The 21,570-nt window shown below is 41.5% G+C and overlaps 1 protein-coding gene and 1 long non-coding RNA gene across 3 annotated transcripts in view; both read left to right on the forward strand.

Moving 5' to 3' along the window:
- Nucleotides 1-3,945: 3,945 nt before the first annotated feature.
- LOC133578233 (uncharacterized) lies at nucleotides 3,946-14,039 on the forward strand. The gene is made up of 3 exons (XR_009811826.1): nucleotides 3,946-4,003; nucleotides 4,240-4,331; nucleotides 13,928-14,039. It is a non-coding gene; the product is annotated as an uncharacterized lncRNA (long non-coding RNA).
- Nucleotides 14,040-19,914: 5,875 nt separating this feature from the next.
- The window catches only part of slc6a22.1 (solute carrier family 6 member 22, tandem duplicate 1), an 89,859-nt gene continuing 88,203 nt past the window's right edge, over nucleotides 19,915-21,570 (forward strand). Inside the window, exon 1 of one of the 2 annotated variants that reach the window (XM_061932414.1) lies at nucleotides 19,915-20,047. In XM_061932414.1, the coding sequence (XP_061788398.1) occupies nucleotides 19,998-20,047 (50 nt within the window). In that variant the 5' untranslated portion in view covers nucleotides 19,915-19,997. The remainder of the gene's footprint in view (nucleotides 20,048-21,570) is intronic. The other variant, XM_061932416.1, reaches the window with a different exon arrangement.

Genomic DNA, 21,570 nt, shown 5'->3' on the forward strand with positions numbered 1-21,570 from the left:
GAGTTAAGTGTGGTTTTTTTAGGGGGGGTATCCCTTTATGGAGGATGCCTGTGCGTGACTTTGTTTTACGTGGGGAGACTGGTGCACACACAGTCACCACACGATCTTTGACAGAATCGGGTCAGGTTCCAGTGGCTAGGGTGACCATTTCCATGACACCAAAAAGGAGGACATTATGCGCCATATCAATAAATTACTATGGTGTACATAGGACTCTGGTATACTCTTATTTATAGTACAATTTTGAGTGGTTTAAAGATTATGTTTGTGTGGCTGAATAGGAAAAAATATTAAAGTCAAGTGTTTGTTAACAGTATTTGTATTTATTCAATACATTGTGGTGTTCAAAAAGTGACCACTGAGATGAATCTTTTCAAGTGCAGAGTGCCACAAAGCATAACATGTGTGGACTTAAATGTAGTTAACATATATAATTTTTTAAAAAATGCCACAAAAGATTTTCCACATCAACATCAAGGCTGCTTGCTGCATATCTGGTTGCGTTATGCAGAATATGGGCCAAACAGTTTGCAGGGAGCACATCTTTTTGGCTCAGTTTCAACTTCTGATACACACTGTTATGTTTGCCACAATTGACACTGGCATTGTCTGCTGCATATGCAGATATGTTTTTCACCTCTAAGCCAGACATCTAAAGTTTTGCCAGCAGCTGGTTTGTTATGGCTTCTGACGTTTCGTTGCTGTCACTATAAAAATCCAACAGGACATGTTGGATGCCTTCATCAAAGTGAAAATACCTTACCACAATGGGAAAACACTTGTTTGTTCCTTTATTTGAGGCGTCGGTTGCTACGGAAAAGGGTAGGTTGTTTTCTTTTATGTAGTCGGTATGTTTCTGTACCGAATAGTGAGCGATGACGTTCTCGCACAATGCCTTGGCTTTTGTTCGGCCACAGGCCATCACTTTAGCTGTGGGATAGTCACTGAAAATCTCCCGGTCCACTTTCATGCCGCAGTCTAAACTTCTGTAGGACTGGTGATGCTTTACAGCAGTGGTTCTCAACCTTTTTTCAGTGATGTACCCCCTGTGAACATTTTTTTAATTCAAGTACCCTCTAATCAGAGCAAAGCATTTTTGGTTGAAAAAAAGAGATAAAGAAGTAAAATACAGCACTATGTCATCAGTTTCTGATTTATTAAATTGTATAACAGTGCAAAATATTGCTCATTTGTAGTGGTCTTTCTTGAACTATTTGGAAAAAAATATATAAAATAACTAAAAACTTGTTGAAAAATAAACAAGTGATTCAATTATAAATAAAGATTTCTACACATAGAAGTAATCATCAACTTAAAGTGCCCTCTTTGGGGATTGTAATAGAGATCCACCTGGATTTAGGAACTTAATTCTAAACATTTCTTCACAAAAAAAGAAATCTTTAACATCAATATTTATGGAACATGTCTACAAAAAATGTAGCTGTCAACACTGAATATTGCATTGTTGCATTTCTTTTCACAGTTCTTTTTGACAGACATTTTAGTGAGGGTCAAACCATCATGGCATGGGGGAAACTCTGGGTTTATGGTAATGAATGGAATAGCCTACTTAATTTGATGTTCAGTTTATGAACTTACATTACATTACATACCCCCAGGGTACCATTTGAGAACCACTGCTTTACAGCATGGTACACCTTGCACAGCTCGCAGCGGTTATCTTGTCATCCAGGGGCGACGAAACTTCACGAAAAAATGTCCTCATTAAAGAGGTGCCGCACGTTTATTACTTTTATGTTTATCCGTACCCGTATGCCGTTCAATTGCAGCTTTCCCCCGACTACTTACGTCGACATCACATCGACAAAGTGTGCAGAAGCCATGGAATGAGTCTCGACTGCTTTTCGTTATAAATTCGTGCTCTTTTGTCCATTCAGAATTACACGAGGTCTTGCGTTTTGGCATGATGTCAGCAGCACATGAACCCTTGTTTACTTTTTTAACCAATGATAAGCAGATTTGTATCCGACACCGCTCTTAGCCAATCATTTGATATGTTACTGCGTTGGGGGCATTTTTTACGGTCTTTGATTGGCTATCGCGCTGCAGCCCAGCAAAGATGAAAAAACTCCGCTCTTCAAGCATAGTGCCTCAAAAAGGAGAACAAATACATGTCCGGCTTGATGCTGCCCCGGACGCCGGACAGGGCATAAAAAATCCGGACTGTCCGGCCTAAATCCGGACACCTGGTCACCCTACCAGTGGCATGGAGTCCAAGACGACTGGGGACCCTTTTCTGCTGCAGCCTTCTTCCGCCATCGCAGCTGTTGTGGTAGTTCTTAAATCTACCGTCTTCCGCCTGCTCCGCCGTTGAGGTCTTCACCGTATCCCTGGCTAGGGGGCAGTCAGGTACTAGGCCTTTGCAAAGAGCCACCTGGGGTAACAGTAGTAAAGGGGTTAACCTCCTAGTGCCCTAAGACCCCACCCACACAGCAGAAGACTCCTATGCGGATCCGCCTTCAAGTCGCCCAACCCGCGTTACTGTCACATTCGTTTTGGCTCCGCCTAGAGGATCCGCTCCGCCTCTGAAAATTGTACGGTCAGACAGCGGATCCTGAGCGGACCCGTGTCTGATTCGCGTACGCGGACGCGGCAAACTAAACCGGCGCAAGCCGCCTAGAGTATAGGCTCCGCCTACACGGATACTGAGCGACCAATGTCTGCACCCGCGGACGTGGACGCGCCTACTGGTGTGTACGCGCATGAGCCAAGATCGATCATTTGTGGACTTTCTTTGCTGGAACACGAACGTAAGTATAGATTTATTGATTTATTGCTAGATTCACAGTAAAGATCGGCCTTTGTCTTTCCATCATTATTTATGTATGATTGTAATGACGTTGTTTGATAGTAGGACTAGCAGTACAACTTTATATTCTGTAAAAAAAAAGCTATTTTATTTCAAATGGAATAGCAATGTTTTCATCCAATCGCACCCAGGACCTTGGCCATAGGCTCGGCCAATCAATGACTTGCAGGCTGGTGGACTGGCGAATGACAGGAGAGGAGGGGCGGGACAAGGAGAGAGAGGGAAAACAGAAAGGGATGAAGATGGCGGCGTCCGTCCTCGTTAGGGAGGGAAAATTGTTTTTTACTCAAGTATATGACTAACCGTCGTCAATGTGGGAGTCTCGTCACGTCAGAGAAGGACGACGCCAGCCTGTCGACTGCTGCAGTACGGACATGTTTGTGGCTAACTTTATATTCTGTAAAAAAAAAATGCTATTTTATTTGAAATGGAATAGCAATTCCGGCAGAATATGTTATGGTAGTTAAGTAAAGTTTCTTTGCTGTGTATTTTTCTTGATGCGATGCTCGGAACTGGTAAGTCGCGTTTTTTATGTCTCATCTCCTTTTATTTTTTTATAAACTTTTTGGTTGTCGCTCTTAAAGTATTTTATAAGAATTAACACTCTTGTGACTTGTTGATAAGCATGCGGGTTAAATCCCGGTATTAGGGGTGTTAAATTGTTGTAAAAAAACAGACTTTTATATGCTAAATGCTGCCGCTAGCACTAAGCTAACCACGTGGATTAGCGTAATGGTAGCTAGCGGCAGATATTACGGTGTTTCTGGTCTGGTGAGTTTGCGCACGGGCCAAAAACTCTGCTGCTGCTGTGGACTGTGTGTGACGGCCTGTTTTTGTTTCCATTCAAAAAAAGAAAAGGTGAATAAATCCTCCATGACTCAACTCCTGTGTGTGCATCACTATAAAAGACACAACGCAGAACAGTGACTGTTACATATATAATGTATAATGTAAAGTGTCTATCTGCAATCTTTATAATTAAAATGAATGAATTAGAAATTATTTTAATCACTGTTTACATCAGTTCAGACAACTAATATATTTTGCGCCTGTTCACAATTTCTTATGCGACTGTATGGAACTTGGTCCCATCTTCTATTTTGTGTGTTTTGCATCATCATCTACTGCCTGGATTTTTGCCTACAACTGCTCCTGCTGCGTTCGCTTAATCAAGTAAGATACTTTCTGGTTTGTTAAAATGTAATGTTGCTTACACATTTTTCTAGCAGCTCTTGGCCTATTCAGGGGGCCGAATCAAGAAGTGCACCCACAATTTAACGTTGGCCTATATCTTGTCTAGTTTGTAGCAATGAAACAGACAACACCACCATTTAACAATGTATTTATTTAAATATAACATTAGAAACAATGATCAATGATAAACTTTACTGTATTTTCTTGTCTTTTAGCGCAAACATGAATAGAAAGACTGTGCCTGTCTCTTTATCAACGTTAAGACAAAGGACACGTGTAGACGTTCAAAAAAGGCTTCATCATTGTGGTATGCAAATTCATAAATTTCTTGTTTAAAAATAACATCATAGTTACTTCTCTTTCTGCTTGGAATAACCTATTCTGTCTATGTTCTGACCAGGTCTCTTGTAAGAGAGAGACCTGATACATCATCATCAATAATAATAATTATGCAGCACGGTGGTAGAGGGGTTAGTGCATCTGCCTCACAATACGAAGGTCCTGAGTAGTCTTGGGTTCAATCCCGGGCTCGGGATCTTTCTGTGTGGAGTTTGTATGTTCTCCCCGTGACTGCGTGGGTTCCCTCCGGGTACTCCGGCTTCCTCCCACTTCCAAAAACATGCACCTGGGGATAGGTTGATTGGCAACACTAAATTGGCCCTAGTGTGTCTATGCATAGAGGAGCCTCCTCTTTAACGTCATGCCTAGGATCCTTGACTATTATTATTACTACTATTATTTTTCAAAAGAAGACACAACGGCTTTTTAGGTCACTGTGTCGCAGTGATATAAACATTTAATAAGTGACCACTTTCTCACTGGCTAGCCCTGGCAGATCCTCTTTAACGCCTGGCAGGATGTGTGCGATAATCTCAAGTGGCCCAGACGACGTCTAATTCTCCTCCTCACCATTCATACCAGTCAAGCGCACACTAAACACCACTTTTATCGCCATGAATAAGCGAATGCGCAAGACCCAGCAGCAGCCTAGGGTCAGTCCTGTGATTGACAGGTGATCGGTGCAGTATCAGTCACAACTTGAACATTGTTATTGAAGTGAATTAATGAACTCGTATTGTGTTTTGCATATAGAGACTGTTTACATTCATCTTGGAGAAAGAAAACCACCAGGTTAACTAGTAGGTATTTCACTTGGGGCACATAATAACATATGGCTCTTTAGTACTGACGTGTGTGTGGATTAGATTAGTTCTCGCCGGAGAAAAAGGCAATAAAATTGGACCATGGTATGCAACGATGATGGCCCTATCCGTGAGAAGAGACTAAATGTTTAGCTTGATGTAAACATCTAAGATACAACCTGCATCTGTTGTTTTTCAGTCACTTACAGCATGCATAGACATACTGTAATGGTGTGCAACTGTCCTAAAAGAAGACAAAGTCCATGTGGGGAATAGCCAGCAGGCACAGTATGCACATTTAATGGTAGCCTACCACAGGTCAACTATTATGAAAATATGACATTTCATATTTACAATTTGGTGATACAATCACATCATCAAAACACTGTCATTGCCATTTTATTAACATAAGATTATTGCTACTGCATGATGTTTTAACATATACTTACTTTGTGTGCATTTTAAATAACGGTAATGTTAGAGGAACGGTAATGTCAGAAGGAAGAGTTTGGTTATTGTCCTGGTCATGTAACTGTGGACCAGCTCTATACTCTCGGCAGGGTCCTTGAGGGTGCATGGGAGTTTGCCCAACCAGTCTACATGTGCTTTGTTTTGTGGACTTGGAGAAGGCATTCGACCATGTCCCTCGGGAAGTCCTGTGGGGAGTGCTCAGAGGGTATGGGGTATCGGACTGTCTGATTGTGGCGGTCCGCTCCCTGTATGATCAGTGTCAGAGCTTGGTCCGCATTGCCAGCAGTAAGTCGGACACGTTTGTCACCGATTCTGTTCATAACTTTTATGGACAGAATTTCTAGGCGCAGTCAGGGCGTTGAGGGGATCTGGTTTGGTGGCTGCAGGATTAGGTCTCTGCTTTTTGCAGATGATGTGGTCCTGATGGCTTCATCTGGCCAGGATCTTCAGCTCTCACTGGATCGGTTCGCAGCTGAGTGTGAAGCGACTGGGATGAGAATCAGCACCTCCAAGTCCGAGTCCATGGTTCTCGCCCGCAAAAGGGTGGAGTGCCATCTCCGGGTTGCGGATGAGACCCTCCCACAAGTGGAGAAGTTCAAGTACCTCGGAGTCTTGTTCACGAGTGAGGGAAGAGTGGATCGTGAGATCGACAGGCGGATCGGTGCGGCGTCTTCAGTAATGCGGACGTTTTATCGATCCGTTGTGGTGAAGAAGGAGCAGAGCTGGAAGGCAAAGCTCTCAATTTACCCGTCGATCTACGTTCCCACCCTCACCTATGGTCATGTGCTTTGGGTTATGACTGAAAGGACAAGATCACGGGTACAAGCGGCCGGAATGAGTTTCCTCCGCCGGGTGGCGGGGCTCTCCCTTAGAGATAGGGTGAGAAGCTCTGCCATCCGAGGGGAGCTCAAAGTAAAGCCGCTGCTCCTCCACATCGAGAGGAGCCAGATGAGGTGGTTCGGGCATCTGGTCAGGATGCCACCTGAACGCCTCCCTAGGGAGGGGTTTAGGGCACGTCCGACCGATAGGAGGCCACGGGGAAGACCCAGGACACGTTGGGAAGACTATATCTCCCGGTTGGCCTGGGAACGCCTCGGGATCCCCCGGGAAGAGCTGGACGAAGTGGCTGGGGAGAGGGAAGTTTGGGCTTCCCTGCTTAGGCTGCTGCCCCCGCGACCCGACCTCAGATAAGCGGAAGAAGATGGATGGATGGGTAATGTTAGAACAGACAGAAGTGCTCACAAATATGACAAATATAACAGCCCAAATGTATATCATATTTTCAAAATTATAGATCTTCAAAATCAAAGATGACAAATATTTGTCATTATTATTTCAGTGTTTCTAGAATAACATGATTAGGGTTATGTTTTATAATTAAAATTCGTATGAGTCTCAAGGTGTGGATTGGCTCTTGCATGTAATGTGTCTGTTCAATCAACAGAGGGCAACCTAAACTTCCATCCATCCATCCATTTCTACCGCTTGTCACTTACGGGGTCGCGGTGGGTGCTGGAGCAACTTAAAGATGGTCTTTCTTCCATTACATTGAAAAAAAAAACTTGAGCACTAACAACTGCAAAACTGCAACAAATTAAATTTTTTCAAAAAGAAAACAAAAGAATAATAGGTATATACTGTTTTTGTTGTGGGGTTTTTTTGCACAATAAAAAGTACTGATGATGCCTCAAAAAGTTTTCATACAGTATCTGACATACGCAGGGAGTTCACGTTTAAGCCATTATTTGAGTACATTTTAATTCTCAATTGTCAACATTGTAGAAAGTAAACTTGGATGTAATTTAGAATAGTCAGTGTAGAGCTTTTGTCACAGTATAGATTTAGTATCCGCTTGTGTAAGCGTGTAACCTATGATGTCTTCCAGAGGTAAGGGGGGGTGTGGGGGTAGAGTTGTAATACTGAAATAATAATACTGAAAACAGCTTGTGTACAGTACTGCCAGCAACATTTTGTAACAGGACTAATGTGCTAAAAGAACCCATTGTTTGTCTTGTTCAGAGGTCACCAACCTTTACAAAATAAAAATGACCAAGAGCTACACATTTATTTGCATAATTTATTTCAACCCTAAAAAAACTCAATCAGGTTTCTTTGTCAGAACACAAAAAAAATGTTGGTATACACAACACCAAAAAAATAAGGGGTGCACGGTAACAAAACTTTGAACTAATACCAATAACCGATCATTTCCAGATATTTATAACTGAAAACGAGAACCAATATTCATGTATATATATTTACACACGATTATGTGGGAAGAAATTAATTTAACAGTTCATACTTTTGCCCAAAATGTATACACTCAAACAAAAAAATATACATACAATCGTGGTCAAAAGTTTACATACACTTGTAAAGAACATAATGTCATGGCTGTTTTGAGTTTCCAATAATTTCTACAACTCTTATTTTTTTTGTGATAGCGTGATTGGAGCACATACTTGTTGGTCACAAAAAACATTCACGAAGTTTGGTTCTTTTATGAATTTATTATGGGTCTACTGAAAATGTGACCAAATCTGCTGGGTCAAAAGTATACATACAGCAATGTTAATATTTGGTTACATGTCCCTTGGCAAGTTTCACTGCAATAAGGCGCTTTTTGGTAGCCATCCACAAGCTTCTGGCAAGCTTCTGGTTGAATTTTTGACCACTCCTCTTGACAAAATTGGTGCAGTTCAACTATATTTGTTGGTTTTCTGACATGGACTTGTTTCTTCAGCATTGTCCACATGTTCTCAATGGGGTTTAAGTCAGAACTTTGGGAAGGCCATTCTAAAACCTTAATTCTAGCCTGATTTAGCCATTAATTTACCACTTTTGATGTGTGTTTGGGGTCATTGTCCTTTTGGAACACCCAACTGGGTCCAAGACCCAACATCCGGGCTGATGAGTTTAGGTTGTCCTGAAGAATTTGGAGGTGATCCTCCTTTTTCATTGTCCCATTTACTCTCTGTAAAGCACCAGTTCCATTGGCAGCAAAACAGGCCCAGAGCATAATACTACCACCACCATGCTTGACGTTAGGTATGGTGTTCCTGGGATTAAAGGTCTCACATTTTCTCCTCCAAACATATTGCTGGGTATTGTGGCCAAACAACTAATCTTTTGTTTCATCTGACCACAGAACTTTCCTCCAGAAGGTCTTATCTTTGTCCATGTGTGTTTGGGGTCATTGTCCTGTTGGAACACCCAACTGGGCCCAAGACCCAACATCCAGGCTGATGATTTTAGGTTGTCCTGAAGAATTTGGAGGTGATCCTCCTTTTTCATTGTCCCATTTACTCTCTGTAAAGCACCAGTTCCATTGGCAGCAAAACAGGCCCAGAGCATAATACTACTACCACCAAGCTTGTTGGTAGGCATGGTGTTCCTGGGATTAAAAGCCTGACATTTTCTCCTCCAAACATATTGCTGGGTATTGTGGCCAAACAGCTAAATTTTTGTTTCATCTGACCACAGAACTTTCCTCCAGAAGGTCTTATCTTTGTCCATGTGATCATCAGCAAACTTTAGATGAGCCTTAAAGGTGTCGCTTCTGGAGCAAGGGCTTCCTTCTTGCATGGTAGCCTCTCAGTCCATGGCGATGCAAAACACGCTTGACTGTGGACACAGACATCTGTGTTCCAGCAGCTTCCAATTCATTGCAGACCTGCTTTTTGGTGGTTCTCGGTTGACTCTTGATCATCCTCTCAGCAGCAGGTGATAACTTGCATTTTCTTCCTGATCGTGGCAGTGACAAAGCTGTGCCATGCACTTTATACTTACGAACAATTGTCTGCACAGTTGCTCCTGGGACCTTAAGCTGCTTTTAAATGGCTCCATGTGACTTTCCTGACTTGTTCAAGTCAATGATTCAATTTTTCAGATCTGTGCTGAGTTCCTTTGACTTTCCCATTGTCGTGTGTGTAACCGAGTCTAATGACTGCATCACATGAGCCCTATTTAAATGGACTCAGAGAAGCCAGAGAAGTATGTGCTCCAATCACTCAATCACAAAAAATAAGAGTTGGAGAAATTATTGGAAACTCACGACAACCATGACATTATGTTCTTTACAAGTGTATGTAAACTTTTGACCACAACTGTATCTATTGTAGGGAAAAGGATGATGTCAACTGATATTTCAATACTTAGTTGTGACCCATTCAAATCATTAGAATCATTTTGTAGAGCAAAAAAATGTTGGAATTGATTGGTATTTCAACATTTCAACATTTATATTTCAAGCAACTCAAACATTCTGAATATGATTTCATAAAATGAAAAACACTCTCTGTCCAACACAACACACACAAATGAGACCAAAAGAACTAAGCCATTAAGATTCTGCGTTGCTTTTTAGCAACATGAGGTGTCACATCTTTTGATAATTAACAATAAAAATTAATAGATAAATAAAAGTATACTTTTCCCTTACAAGGGCCAGCCCCTTAGAAATACAATATTTATTTGAAGAACATAAAGACATCAGAGTTTAAATTATAAAGTGCAGTTTTGCCACTAAGAAAACATAAAATGTAACTAACTAAAGCCTGTACCTCTAGATGAAACATGAAGTTAAACATAAACAACTACTCAGTTTGTCGTCAAGTTCTTTTGCCCTATTTTTTTTTTTTCAAACTGTTGCCCTTTATTAAATGCCTCCTCCTCAGTCCTGTGGCTTTACGTTTGCTGTGGTCGCCACTATTAACACTAGGTCTTGGCTTTGCAGCACAGGCAACTTCGTATTACTTCCATAGTTCTTCACATTAGTGAATTTTAAGGTGATTTATCAGATTTTATTGTGTTGAAGCTCGTCTTTAACCCTCCTCGTTTAATTTCTGCAGAACACGCTTTGCAAACTATGAGTAAAATGTCATCTTCTGTCATGCTATAGAAAGCCCACACTGGCATCTGCTGCGCCATGATGCTTTTTTTTTGCACACATCAGGCATCGCACGCAGTATGAACAATTATGACATCACAAATTTGCGATCATGCCGTGTGAAGTATATATGTGTGTAATTAACGGAGAGACCAACAACAAACACTAAAATGATAATCCTTCATAATTGTCACCTCTTTGTATCCATTGATTTTCCATTATTAGAATTATCAATGTGACGTGGTAATTACCATTATCAGTCAATAATTATCGGCTGCAGATAATATCATGCATCCCAATTAAAAAACTTGTTATATTATAAAATAATATGTTATATACATTACACCTTATTATACACACACAGTACTTATACATAGTGTTCCTAAAAAAATAAAACTGCACATACAGTATACTAGTCATTGCATCTTGTTAGCAAATGAATTACCAACTCATAACCTCAGAAAATGCACTAATTAGTCACAGTACGAGGTTACAAGACTAATATTTTAGCACACAATATAAAGTCGCTCAAGTAATTGTTATGCTTTACTTTAAGTTGCGAGAAAACATTGGGGTTATGAGCCTTCCCACTGCTAGTTGGCGTAACGAATGTCACAGTGAATCCTATAAGATCAATCAATCAATCAATGTTTATTTATATAGCCCTAAATCACAAGTGTCTCAAAGGAATGCACAAGCCACAACGACATCCTCGGTACAAAGCCCACATAAGGGCAAGGAAAAACTCACCCCAGTGGGACGTCGATGTGAATGACTATGAGAAACCTTGGAGAGGACCGCATATGTGGGGAACCACCCCCCCCCCCTCTAGGGGAGACCGAATGCAATGGATGTCGAGTGGGTCCAACATAATAGTAAGAGTCCAGTCCATAGTGGGGCCAGCAGGACACCATCCCGAGCGGAGACGGGTCAGCAGTGCAGAGATGTTCCCAGCCGATGCACAGGCGAGCGGTCCACCCCGGGTCCCGACTCTGGACAGCCAGCACTTCATCCATGGCCACCGGACCTGTGCCCCCCCCTCCACAAGGAAGAGGGGAGCAGAGGAGAAAAGAAAAGAAACGGCAGATCAACTGGTCTAAAAGGGGGGTCTATTTAAAGGCTAGAGTATACAAATGAGTTTTAAGATGGGACTTAAATGCTTCTACTGAGGTAGCATCTCTAATTGTTACCGGGAGGGCATTCCATAGTACTGGAGCCCGAATAGAAAACGCTCTATAGCCCGCAGACTTTTTTTGGGCTCTGGGAATCACTAATAAGCCGGAGTTCTTTGAACGCAGATTTCTTGCCGGGACATATGGTACAATACAATCGACAAGATAGGACGGAGCTAGACCGTGTAGTATTTTATACGTAAGTAGTAAAACCTTAAAGTCACATCTTAAGTGCACAGGAAGCCAGTGCAGGTGAGCCAGTATAGGCGTAATATGATCAAACTTTCTTGTTCTTGTCAAAAGTCTAGCAGCCGCATTTTGTACCAATTGTAATCTTTTAATGCTAGACATAGGGAGACCCGAAAATAATACGTTACAGTAGTCGAGACGAGACGTAACGAACGCATGAATAATGATCTCAGCGTCGCTAGTGGACAAAATGGAACGAATTTTAGCGATATTACGGAGATGAAAGAAGGCCGTTTTAGTAACACTCTTAATGTGTGACTCAAACGAGAGAGTTGGGTCGAAGATAATACCCAGATTCTTTACTGATTCGCCTTGTGTAATTGTTTGGTTGTCAAATGTTAAGGTGGTATTATTAAATAAATGTCGGTGTTTAGCAGGACCGAGGTCACATTATTATGGGAGACGCACTGCATCCTGTCAGTAAGATAAGAGTTAAACCACGACATGGCTAAGTCTGACATACCAATACGTGTTTTGATGCGCTCTAATAAAATATTATGATAGACGGTATCGAAAGCAGCGCTAATATCAAGAAGCAGCAACATAGATGACGCATCAGAATCCATCGTTAGCAGTAGATCATTAGTCATTTTTGCGAGGGCTGTCTCCGTAGAGTGATTTGCCCTGAAACCGGATTGAAAAGGTTCACAGAGATTGTTAGACACTAAGTGTTCATTTAGCTGCTGTGCGACCATTTTTTCGAGGATTTTCGAAATAAAGGGAAGGTGGGATCCAACCAAAACATCTGGTCTTACTGGCTAGCATTAGCTGGGAAGGAATAATGTGGGTTCGAAGGACACCACTTAGAAGAAGAAGTCGATGGTATTCATTGAGTATAATTTCAAAAACCATGACTGAACGTGTAGCCAACTTGGTGAAGCAGTTGGGGCGTAGCACTGCTCGTAAGCACCATACTGAAGCAGAATGAGTCGATAACACCAGCCAAGGACAGTAAAATAATATCTAAACGGTGGACATTTATCCATGAAAATATGGAGAAGCTGCTGATGGGGTGTGTTTCGTAGATACCGTAGAAGTCCCACTCTCCAAGGTAAAATAAAAATACTGTAGTTGTTTGTAATACATTCTGCTGTATTGTTTTTTGTCCATTATACATGGCAAAGTTGTGAACTTGTCGTGTTTTGTGGGGGCCAAGCACAGCATACAACTATTACTAAAATGTATTTTTACTGAAATATTCAGCTTTTGGGGGATTTTATACACCCTGCATATTTTAAGTGCAGTGGTACAACTTACAAGTGCCCTAATTTACAAGTATTTGGAGATATGAGTATGCCACAGTGAAGCTCGCAAGAGCCGCCCTATAATATCGGGTCACACTCGCCAGTATTAGCGTATACTGTAGCTAGAGAGCAAAATAACATTGTTTTCTAACCATTGGAAACTGTTAGCAGCTGTCCAGCGTACATGGCCTTCTCTACTCTGTTGACATACTTTGCTTCTCTCCCGTCCACGCCTTCGCCACCTGTTGCTTGGACAGGTTGACTGTAAACAACTTCCGTTGTACTTTTAGGTGCAATGCTAAATAAAGTGTCTTGTATCTTGTCTCTGTTCCTACTGATGCCCAGCCCTTAGATTTGTGTAATCTAACGCGTATTAAACTACGATGCTTGATCCCATAAATCATCAACCCACGGTTGACAGGGCTAGGATTTTTTGATTGATTGATTGAAACTTTTATTAGTAGGTTGCACAGTGAAGTACATATTCCTTACAATTCACCACTAAATGGTAACACCCGAATAAGTTTTTCAACTTGTTTAAGTCGGGGTCCACTTAAATTGATTCATGATACAGATATATACTATTATCATATATCATCACACAAGATAATCATCAGAGTATATACATTGAATTATTTATGTTATTTATATTATTTACAGCAACTGATTAACAAAACTAGTAACCTATTGTATATGTTCTAATATCTAATGTCTGATCTGATCCATTTTGTCTTTAGGAGCCTCAGCGTCTCCCCAAAGCCCTGTGGCGCCCCCAACGGGAGAATCCCAACTGCTGTTAACTCATTTGGTACTTCTGGTCTTTATTCTGAAATAAAGTATTGCAACATACATGCAGAAATAATTTGTATCCATATTTAAAGAAATGATAGCAGATGTTTGCCTCCTCCATTTGTGAAGGTATGGAAACTACCAAACCTTCGCCAAGCCAACAATAATACCAGCCACAACCAAGATAAAGTCAATTTTAGTGGACCACAGCTCCCTCTGTTGGCCTTTGGGTGCAGGTTCTGCTTTGAGTTCAATTTCTCCAGGTTCAGTGGTGAGACATTTTGACCATTAGTTATTTAATTATATATATATAACAGAGATGTCACTATTATTGAAACATAGGAGTAACTTAGCCCTGATTTCTTCCCCAAAAATAATTTATATGAACATTTCATAGCCAACTCAAATATCTTGTTTTCATCCCCTAGTAAACGTAGGTAAACCGTACATTAATATAATTCAGAATATTATACATGAAATCACGTTGGATGCTAATCCTGGATGTTATTTGGTCTATGCTAAGGAACATATATACATATATGTACATATGTGCACATATACAGTACAGGCCAAAAGTTTGTACACACCTTCTTATTCAATGTGTTTTCTTTATTTTCATGACTATTTACATTGTAGATTGTCACTGAAGGCATCCAAATTATGAATGAACACGTGGAGTTATGTACTTAACAAAATGAAGGTGTAATAACTGAAAACATGTTTTACATTCTAGATTCCTCAAAATAGCCACCCTTTGCTCTGATTACTTTTTCGCACACTCTTGGCATTCTCTCGATGAGCTTCAAGAGGAAATGGTTTTCACTTCACAGGTGTGCTTGAAGCTCATCGAGAGAATGCCAAGAGTGTGCAAAGCAGTAATCAGAGCAAAGGGTGGCTATTTTGTAGAAACTAGAATATAATATATATACTTCCAGCAAACTGAAAGTCTGCCTTCCTATCATTTGGCCCTCGGACGCCACATTACAACACTTGGTGGCAATGGTGGGATCCAGGCCTGTAGGAGGCAGTGAAGAAAATGTCATTGCGTCAGAAGAAACATCAAGCTGAAGAGTCTCCCAGCGCAAGTGCAAAATGCTGGAAACCAGCAGGGAGCAGCAGTACGAGACTTTGTGTCGAAGCTTGATAAAACAACAAGCCGACCGTGATAACAAATTAGAGGGGGAGCGTAACCACCAAGTTTGACAAACTGCAGCCAGGGATGTGTCAAGATCGCCAGCACCTGAGTGAAGGTGCAGCCGCAGCATATGTGCCATCCCTGGAGGAGACGGCGTTGACACCCAACACCCAACAAGCCAAGAGGGGCCTGAGCGGGTTAAGTCACAGATGACTAATGTGGGACACAATCCTATTGTATTGAGGTTTTCAGGTTTTAAGGGCCTAAAATGCAGCCTTATAGTGAAAGTGAGGACATTGAACATTATTTAATCGCAATCACAAAGAATTGGTCATGCCTGTCAGTGGCCTCGAGGAGACTGGGCACTGTATTTAGCATCACTGTTGACTAATAAAGCGCAATCAGCATATTTTGCAATGGACTTTTATGGCACAATGATCAATGAGAAAGTAAAGTGTGCAGGGCTGCAAAAATATGAAATCAGTGCAGACACCTATCGGGTGAGATTTCGCTCCAGTTGGCCAGACGATAGCGAGACGCCAAAGGAGCTGCAAGTTCGCATGAAGGATTTGTACGAAAAGTGGATGGGACCCAAGGTAAAAACTAAAGAGCAAATAGGAGATGCTATCATCATAAAACAATTCCTCAATGTACTGAATCCAGAACTTGGTACTTGGCTTAAAGAGCGAAATCCAACTACGTCCAAGGAAGCAGCTGAGCTAGCTGAAGCTTTCCTGGCTGCGCACCACTCATCAACGGAGTACCCCCCATTTAAACTCTGCCCACCCATTCCATCAGTTAAGTTAGATGCTGGTAATGAATTTAAAGCCAGGAATCCAAGACCCTCTAGCCCCAGGCAGTCAAGCCAATTAGGGTCTAAAACCAAAGCCATTTTAACATGTCACGCTTGTGGTCAAACAGGTCCTTTTAAGGCTGAATGTCCAAAGGTTTGTTGTAAATATTATCTGTGTTTTACCCCTCAGTCCTTAAACAATGAGTTAGAGACAAATGAACACCTTACGATAGGGGTAACAATTGAGAATAGACCCTGTGTAGCCCTTCTAGAGTCGAGAAGCAACCAGACTTTAGTCCGACAGAATAGTCTCGGTAAGAATGTCATTTTTTGTGGGGATTCAGCTGACATACTTTGTGTTCATGGTGACAAAGTAGGCTATCCAATAGCACAGGTTGACGACATTCTTTCAGAAGGGGTGTTTGAACAACTACCGTATGACGTGGTACTGGGTAGCGATCTCCCCATTCTCACAGAGTTGATAGCCAAACAGTCTCAGGAGGAAAGGGCTATGTCTAATAGGGAATGTTTGTTAGCGGTTACTAGGTCAAAAGCCAGGCAGCAACAAGGCAGTTTAATGGAGGGTTGGGAGGAATTACTGTTTGCAAAAGAGGAAGTGCTAGGGTATAAGTGTTGCATTCAGCCTAAAGGGAAAAAAAGCTGAAGACGGAGGAAAAAGGGGAACAAAGATGGCAGAGAAGGTATCCATGCCTATAGATCCTTATCTTATAACTGTTCCTAGCGATATAGCTAGGTTTCAGCAAGACGATTCAAAACTTGCTAGCTTGTTTACTAAATGTGTACCAGAGTCAACACAAGTGACATGGGCAGGAAATTAAGCTTTTGTGCTCAAAGGTGACAGGTTATATTGCAGAAGCCAGATGCAAGATCGGTTAGTCATTCCCCACAGTTTGAGGTTGACAATTCTAAATTTAAGCCATTCTTTTTTACTGGCCCCAGCAGTATGCTGATGCAGTGAAGGTTTGTAAAGCACTGTCAGTTAACAGCTCCTATCAGGAAAGGCGAAAGGACCTACCTGGATAACATGCCCATGATTGCTACTCCTTTTTCCCACATTGCCATGGACATTGTGGGCCCTCTTGAAAGAAGTAGTGCAGGTCACAAGTATATTTTAGTAGTTTGTAATTATGCCACAAAATACCCAGAAGCATTCCCCTTAAAGAAAATCAAGGCACGCCAGATTGCAAATTATTTAATCCAGCTTTTCTCCAGGGTTGGAATTTCCAAAGAAATTATTACAGACCAGGGCACACATTTTACCTCCAGACTATTGAAAGAAATGTACAGCATGCTGGGAATTCAAGGGGTAAATATGAGCCCATATCATTCACAAACAGATGGCCTTGTTGAGCACTTAAATAAAACCCTTGAGTCCATGCTTAGAAAGTTTGTAAGTCAATAGCTTCCATTCCTGTTGTTTGCATACAGAGAAGAACCACAGTCATCAACTGGATTTTCACCGTTTCAACTACTGTATGGCATACTTGCCAACCCTCCCGATTTTTCCGGGAGACTCCCGAATTTCAGTGCCCCTCCCGAAAATCTCCCGGGGCAACCATTCTCCCGAATTTCTCCCGATTTTCACCCGGACGACAATATTAAGGGCATGCCGTGATGGCACTGCCTTTAGCGTCCTCTACAACATGTCGACGCGTCCGCTTTTTCACCATACAAACAGCGTGCCGGCCCAGTCACATGTTGTATGCGGCTTCTGCATACACCCTAAGGTGACTGCAAGACATACTTGATCAACAACCATACAGGTCACACTGAGGGTGGCGGTATAAACAACTTAAACACTGTTACATATATATATGCGCCACACTGTGAACCCACACCAAACAAGAATGACAAACACATTTCGGGAGAACATCCGCACCGTAACACAACATAAACACAACAGAACAAATACCCAGAATCCCTTGCATCCCTAACTCTTCCAGGCTACAATATACACCCCCGCTACGCCGAGGATGTCGTTGTGGCTTGTGCACCCCTTTGAGACACCTATGATTACGGGCTATATAAATAAACTTTAATTGACAAGTCGCCACCTCATCACAGGCCCAACACAGATAGACAGACAACATTCACACTCACATTCACACACTAGGGCCAATTTAGTGTTGCCAATCAACCTATCCCCAGGTGCATGTCTTTGGAGGTGGGAGGAAGCCGGAGTACCCGGAGGGAACCCACGCAGTCACGGGGAGAACATGCAAACTCCACACAGAAAGATCCCGAGCCTGGGATTAAACAGGGTGTACCCCGCCTTCCGCCCGAATGCAGCTGAGATAGGCTCCAACACCCCCCGCGACCCCGAACGGGACAAGCGGTAGAAAATGGATGGATGAATGGATGATTGATTGATGTTACCCGACTGCAGGTGCGCTGTGAGGCATCCGTGTCAATCATTGAAGTTGCATTAATTAGCGCTGCGTCAAAAACGTGTGGCTTGTTGAGTTCCCCCAGTTCCAAAATAACTCAGTTTGTCTCCTTTTTCTGACAATGTAACTCAATGTGTCTTGTTTGCTGTTGTTATGTTTTGAATGTTTGACTATCCACAAAAAAAGCATATATAGTCGTCGAGAGGCTAAACGGGAAAACGCAAGCTGGTTGTTACAACTTTTTAGGTACAACGCAAAGTTGTACCTAATGCAAGGTTGTTGCGTTTTAAATATTTATTTGCTTGAAAACAATTGTGAAATACCTTCCCAAACTAAATGCGATATAAATGCGGTGTATCGATGCGGTCAGCAGAGTAGGACTTACCCTGTCACCCTCTCACCTCCACCATGAGAATTCCTGCAGGGGAACAGCTGATATCACTTTTGCTGACGCACCACACCCCACGTGACAAACATCTCCGTCAATCGCCAATGATAAATTAATCTGTCATGCAAAAAAAATAACCACAAAGACTACAGGGACGGCGTGGCGAAGTTGGTAGAGTGGCCGTGCCAGCAATCGGAGGGTTGCTGGTTACTGGGGTTCAATCCCCACTTTCTACCATCCTAGTCACATCCCCTGTGTTCTAGGGCAAGACACTTAACCCCTTGCTCCTGATGGCTGCTGGTTAGCGCCTTGCATGGCAGCTCCCGCCATCAGTGTGTGAATGTGTGTGTAAATGGGTGAATGTGGAAATACTGTCAAAGCGCTTTGAGTACCTTGAAGGTAGAAAAGCGCTATACAAGTATAACCCATTTATCATTTATTATTTACACATAACCTTGACTGGCATCTACAAACACTAACAAACGCACATATTGCTCTTCTCAACAAGCAGCGGTGTTATGCTGGGTGTGTAGTAATAACCAACACAAACGCGTTATTTTCCAGTCTGCATCTTTATTCCCGTACCTGCATTTACCTACGTTACATTCTTCTTCTGGTGGGACAGGGGTTAGTGCATATGGATCACAATACGAAGGTCCTGAGTAGTCCTGAGTTCAATCCCGGCCTCGGGATCTTTCTGTGTGGAGTTTGCATGTTCTCCCCGTGACTGCGTGGGTTCCCTCCGGGTATTCCGGCTTCCTCCCACCTCCAAAGACATGCACCTGGGGATAGGTTGATTGGCAACACTAAATTGGCCCTAGTGTGTGAATGTGAGTGTGAATGTTGTCTGTCTATCTGTGTTGGCCCTGTGATGAGGTGGCGACTTGTCCAGGGTGTACCCCGCCTTCCGCCCGATTGTAGCTGAAATAGGCTCCAGCGCCCCCCGCTACCCCGAAGGAAATAAGCGGTTGAAAATGAATGGATGGATGGCATTCTTCTTCTCTCCTCACCTCGCCGCATCTCTTACGCCTCACTCACTACGCCACCTAGAGGCTGTACAATGTAACTGAAATAACTGTATGGTTAACTCAATGCAGTAGTGAACACAACGAGCGGGTCCTGCTCTGTGCCTTCCCCTTTTAAAAGCACTTACACACAAAACACAAGTTCCTGCTCCTGACAAAGATCATTAATTAACAATGCGTGTAATGATTTGTCAGGCTTTCTCCATCCGCCGTTGCGAGTCCGCTAAAGGGACACTCAGACTGTGAATTACAGGCAAGTTTGTTTGAAAATGGAAAGAAACTCAGCCGGCTATCAGAGCACTTCAGAGGATGACACCTGGTGAGTGTGCAAGATCATTTGATCAAAGGGTTAAAATTATATATTAAATAAAGACATTACATGTTTTGTAATTTTGTTTAGGAAAAAAGTTGATCAAAGTGTTTTAGCAAAAAAATCTAAATATTAACTGTTGTGTTTATTCAGCTTTTGGCATTGGCACGTCATATTATTAATTTGCATATCTGACACTGAAAAATATCATCAGATCTATTTTGTTACTAATCTTGTGTAACATGGGCCTGATCTTTGCCCCAATACCACACCCTGTAAACATGTGTTATGTATAAAGTCACTAAGGATGAATCCGATTAGGGTTTTATGCCGCCAATTCCAATAACGATCATCCATGAGTGAGATTGGCAGACACCAATACCAATTACATGGATTAACTGTACAATTTGAAATGTATTATGGTGAATGCTATTGACAGTTTAACAATATCAACACAATATTTAAACTAGTCCATAATAATTTTTTATTACATACAATTGTTTAATCAAAACAAAGTTGATAGGTACACAACAACTTAAAAAAAGCAAAAATAACTATCTACTTCTCTTTCAAACCCTTGGTTGTTGTCCTTCTGTGTCCAGGAAGTTATTTCCTGAGTTTGTAAACATGAACAAAAACAATGTTTATATATATATATATATATATATATATATATATATATATATATATATATATATATATATATATATATTAGGGATGTCCCGATCCAGGTTTTTGCACTTCCGATCCGATACCGATATTGTTTTTGCATTTCCGATACTGACCGATACCGATACTGACCGATAATGGCCTATCCGAGCATGTATTAAAGTTTAAAGTTATTTAGCCTACTTAGTTGTCAGAATCATGTTGAAAAGGGTTTTAGTACTCTTGATAACAACTAGCCAGCTGAATTAGGGGAGTTTGAATAATACACAATGGTTGGTAACAAGAAACTGACCTGTTTATTCAAGGATAAACACAAAATAGACAAAATTATATATGACAAACAGAAATGGCATCATTGAACTAGGGCTGGGCGATATGGCCTTTTTTTAATATTGCAATATTTTAAGGCCATATTGCGATACACAATATATATCTCGATATTTTGCCTTAGCCTTGAATGAACACTTGATGCATGTAATCACAGCAGTATGATGATTCTATGTGTTTTGATTGATTGATTGAGACTTTTATTAGTAGGTTGCACAGTACAGTACATATTCCGTACAATTGACCACTAAATGGTAACACCCGAATAAGTTTTTCAACTTGTTTAAGTCGGGGTCCACTTAAATTGATTCATGATACAGATATATACTATCAGATATATACTATCATCATAATACATTCATCACACAAGATAAGCACATTGAATTATTTACATTATTTATAATCCAGGGTGTGGAGGGGGGCGCCTGATGTAAGTGTCAAAAAGACAGCCAAAGAGTTTGATATGAGAATAAATCTAAAGTTAAAATATAGGGTAGACATGCACCCATTTGCAGGAAATGTAGTCTTGATTTTCA

The sequence above is a fragment of the Nerophis lumbriciformis genome, linkage group LG38 (genome assembly GCF_033978685.3).
Source record: "Nerophis lumbriciformis linkage group LG38, RoL_Nlum_v2.1, whole genome shotgun sequence".
Classification (NCBI taxonomy): domain Eukaryota; kingdom Metazoa; phylum Chordata; class Actinopteri; order Syngnathiformes; family Syngnathidae; genus Nerophis; species Nerophis lumbriciformis.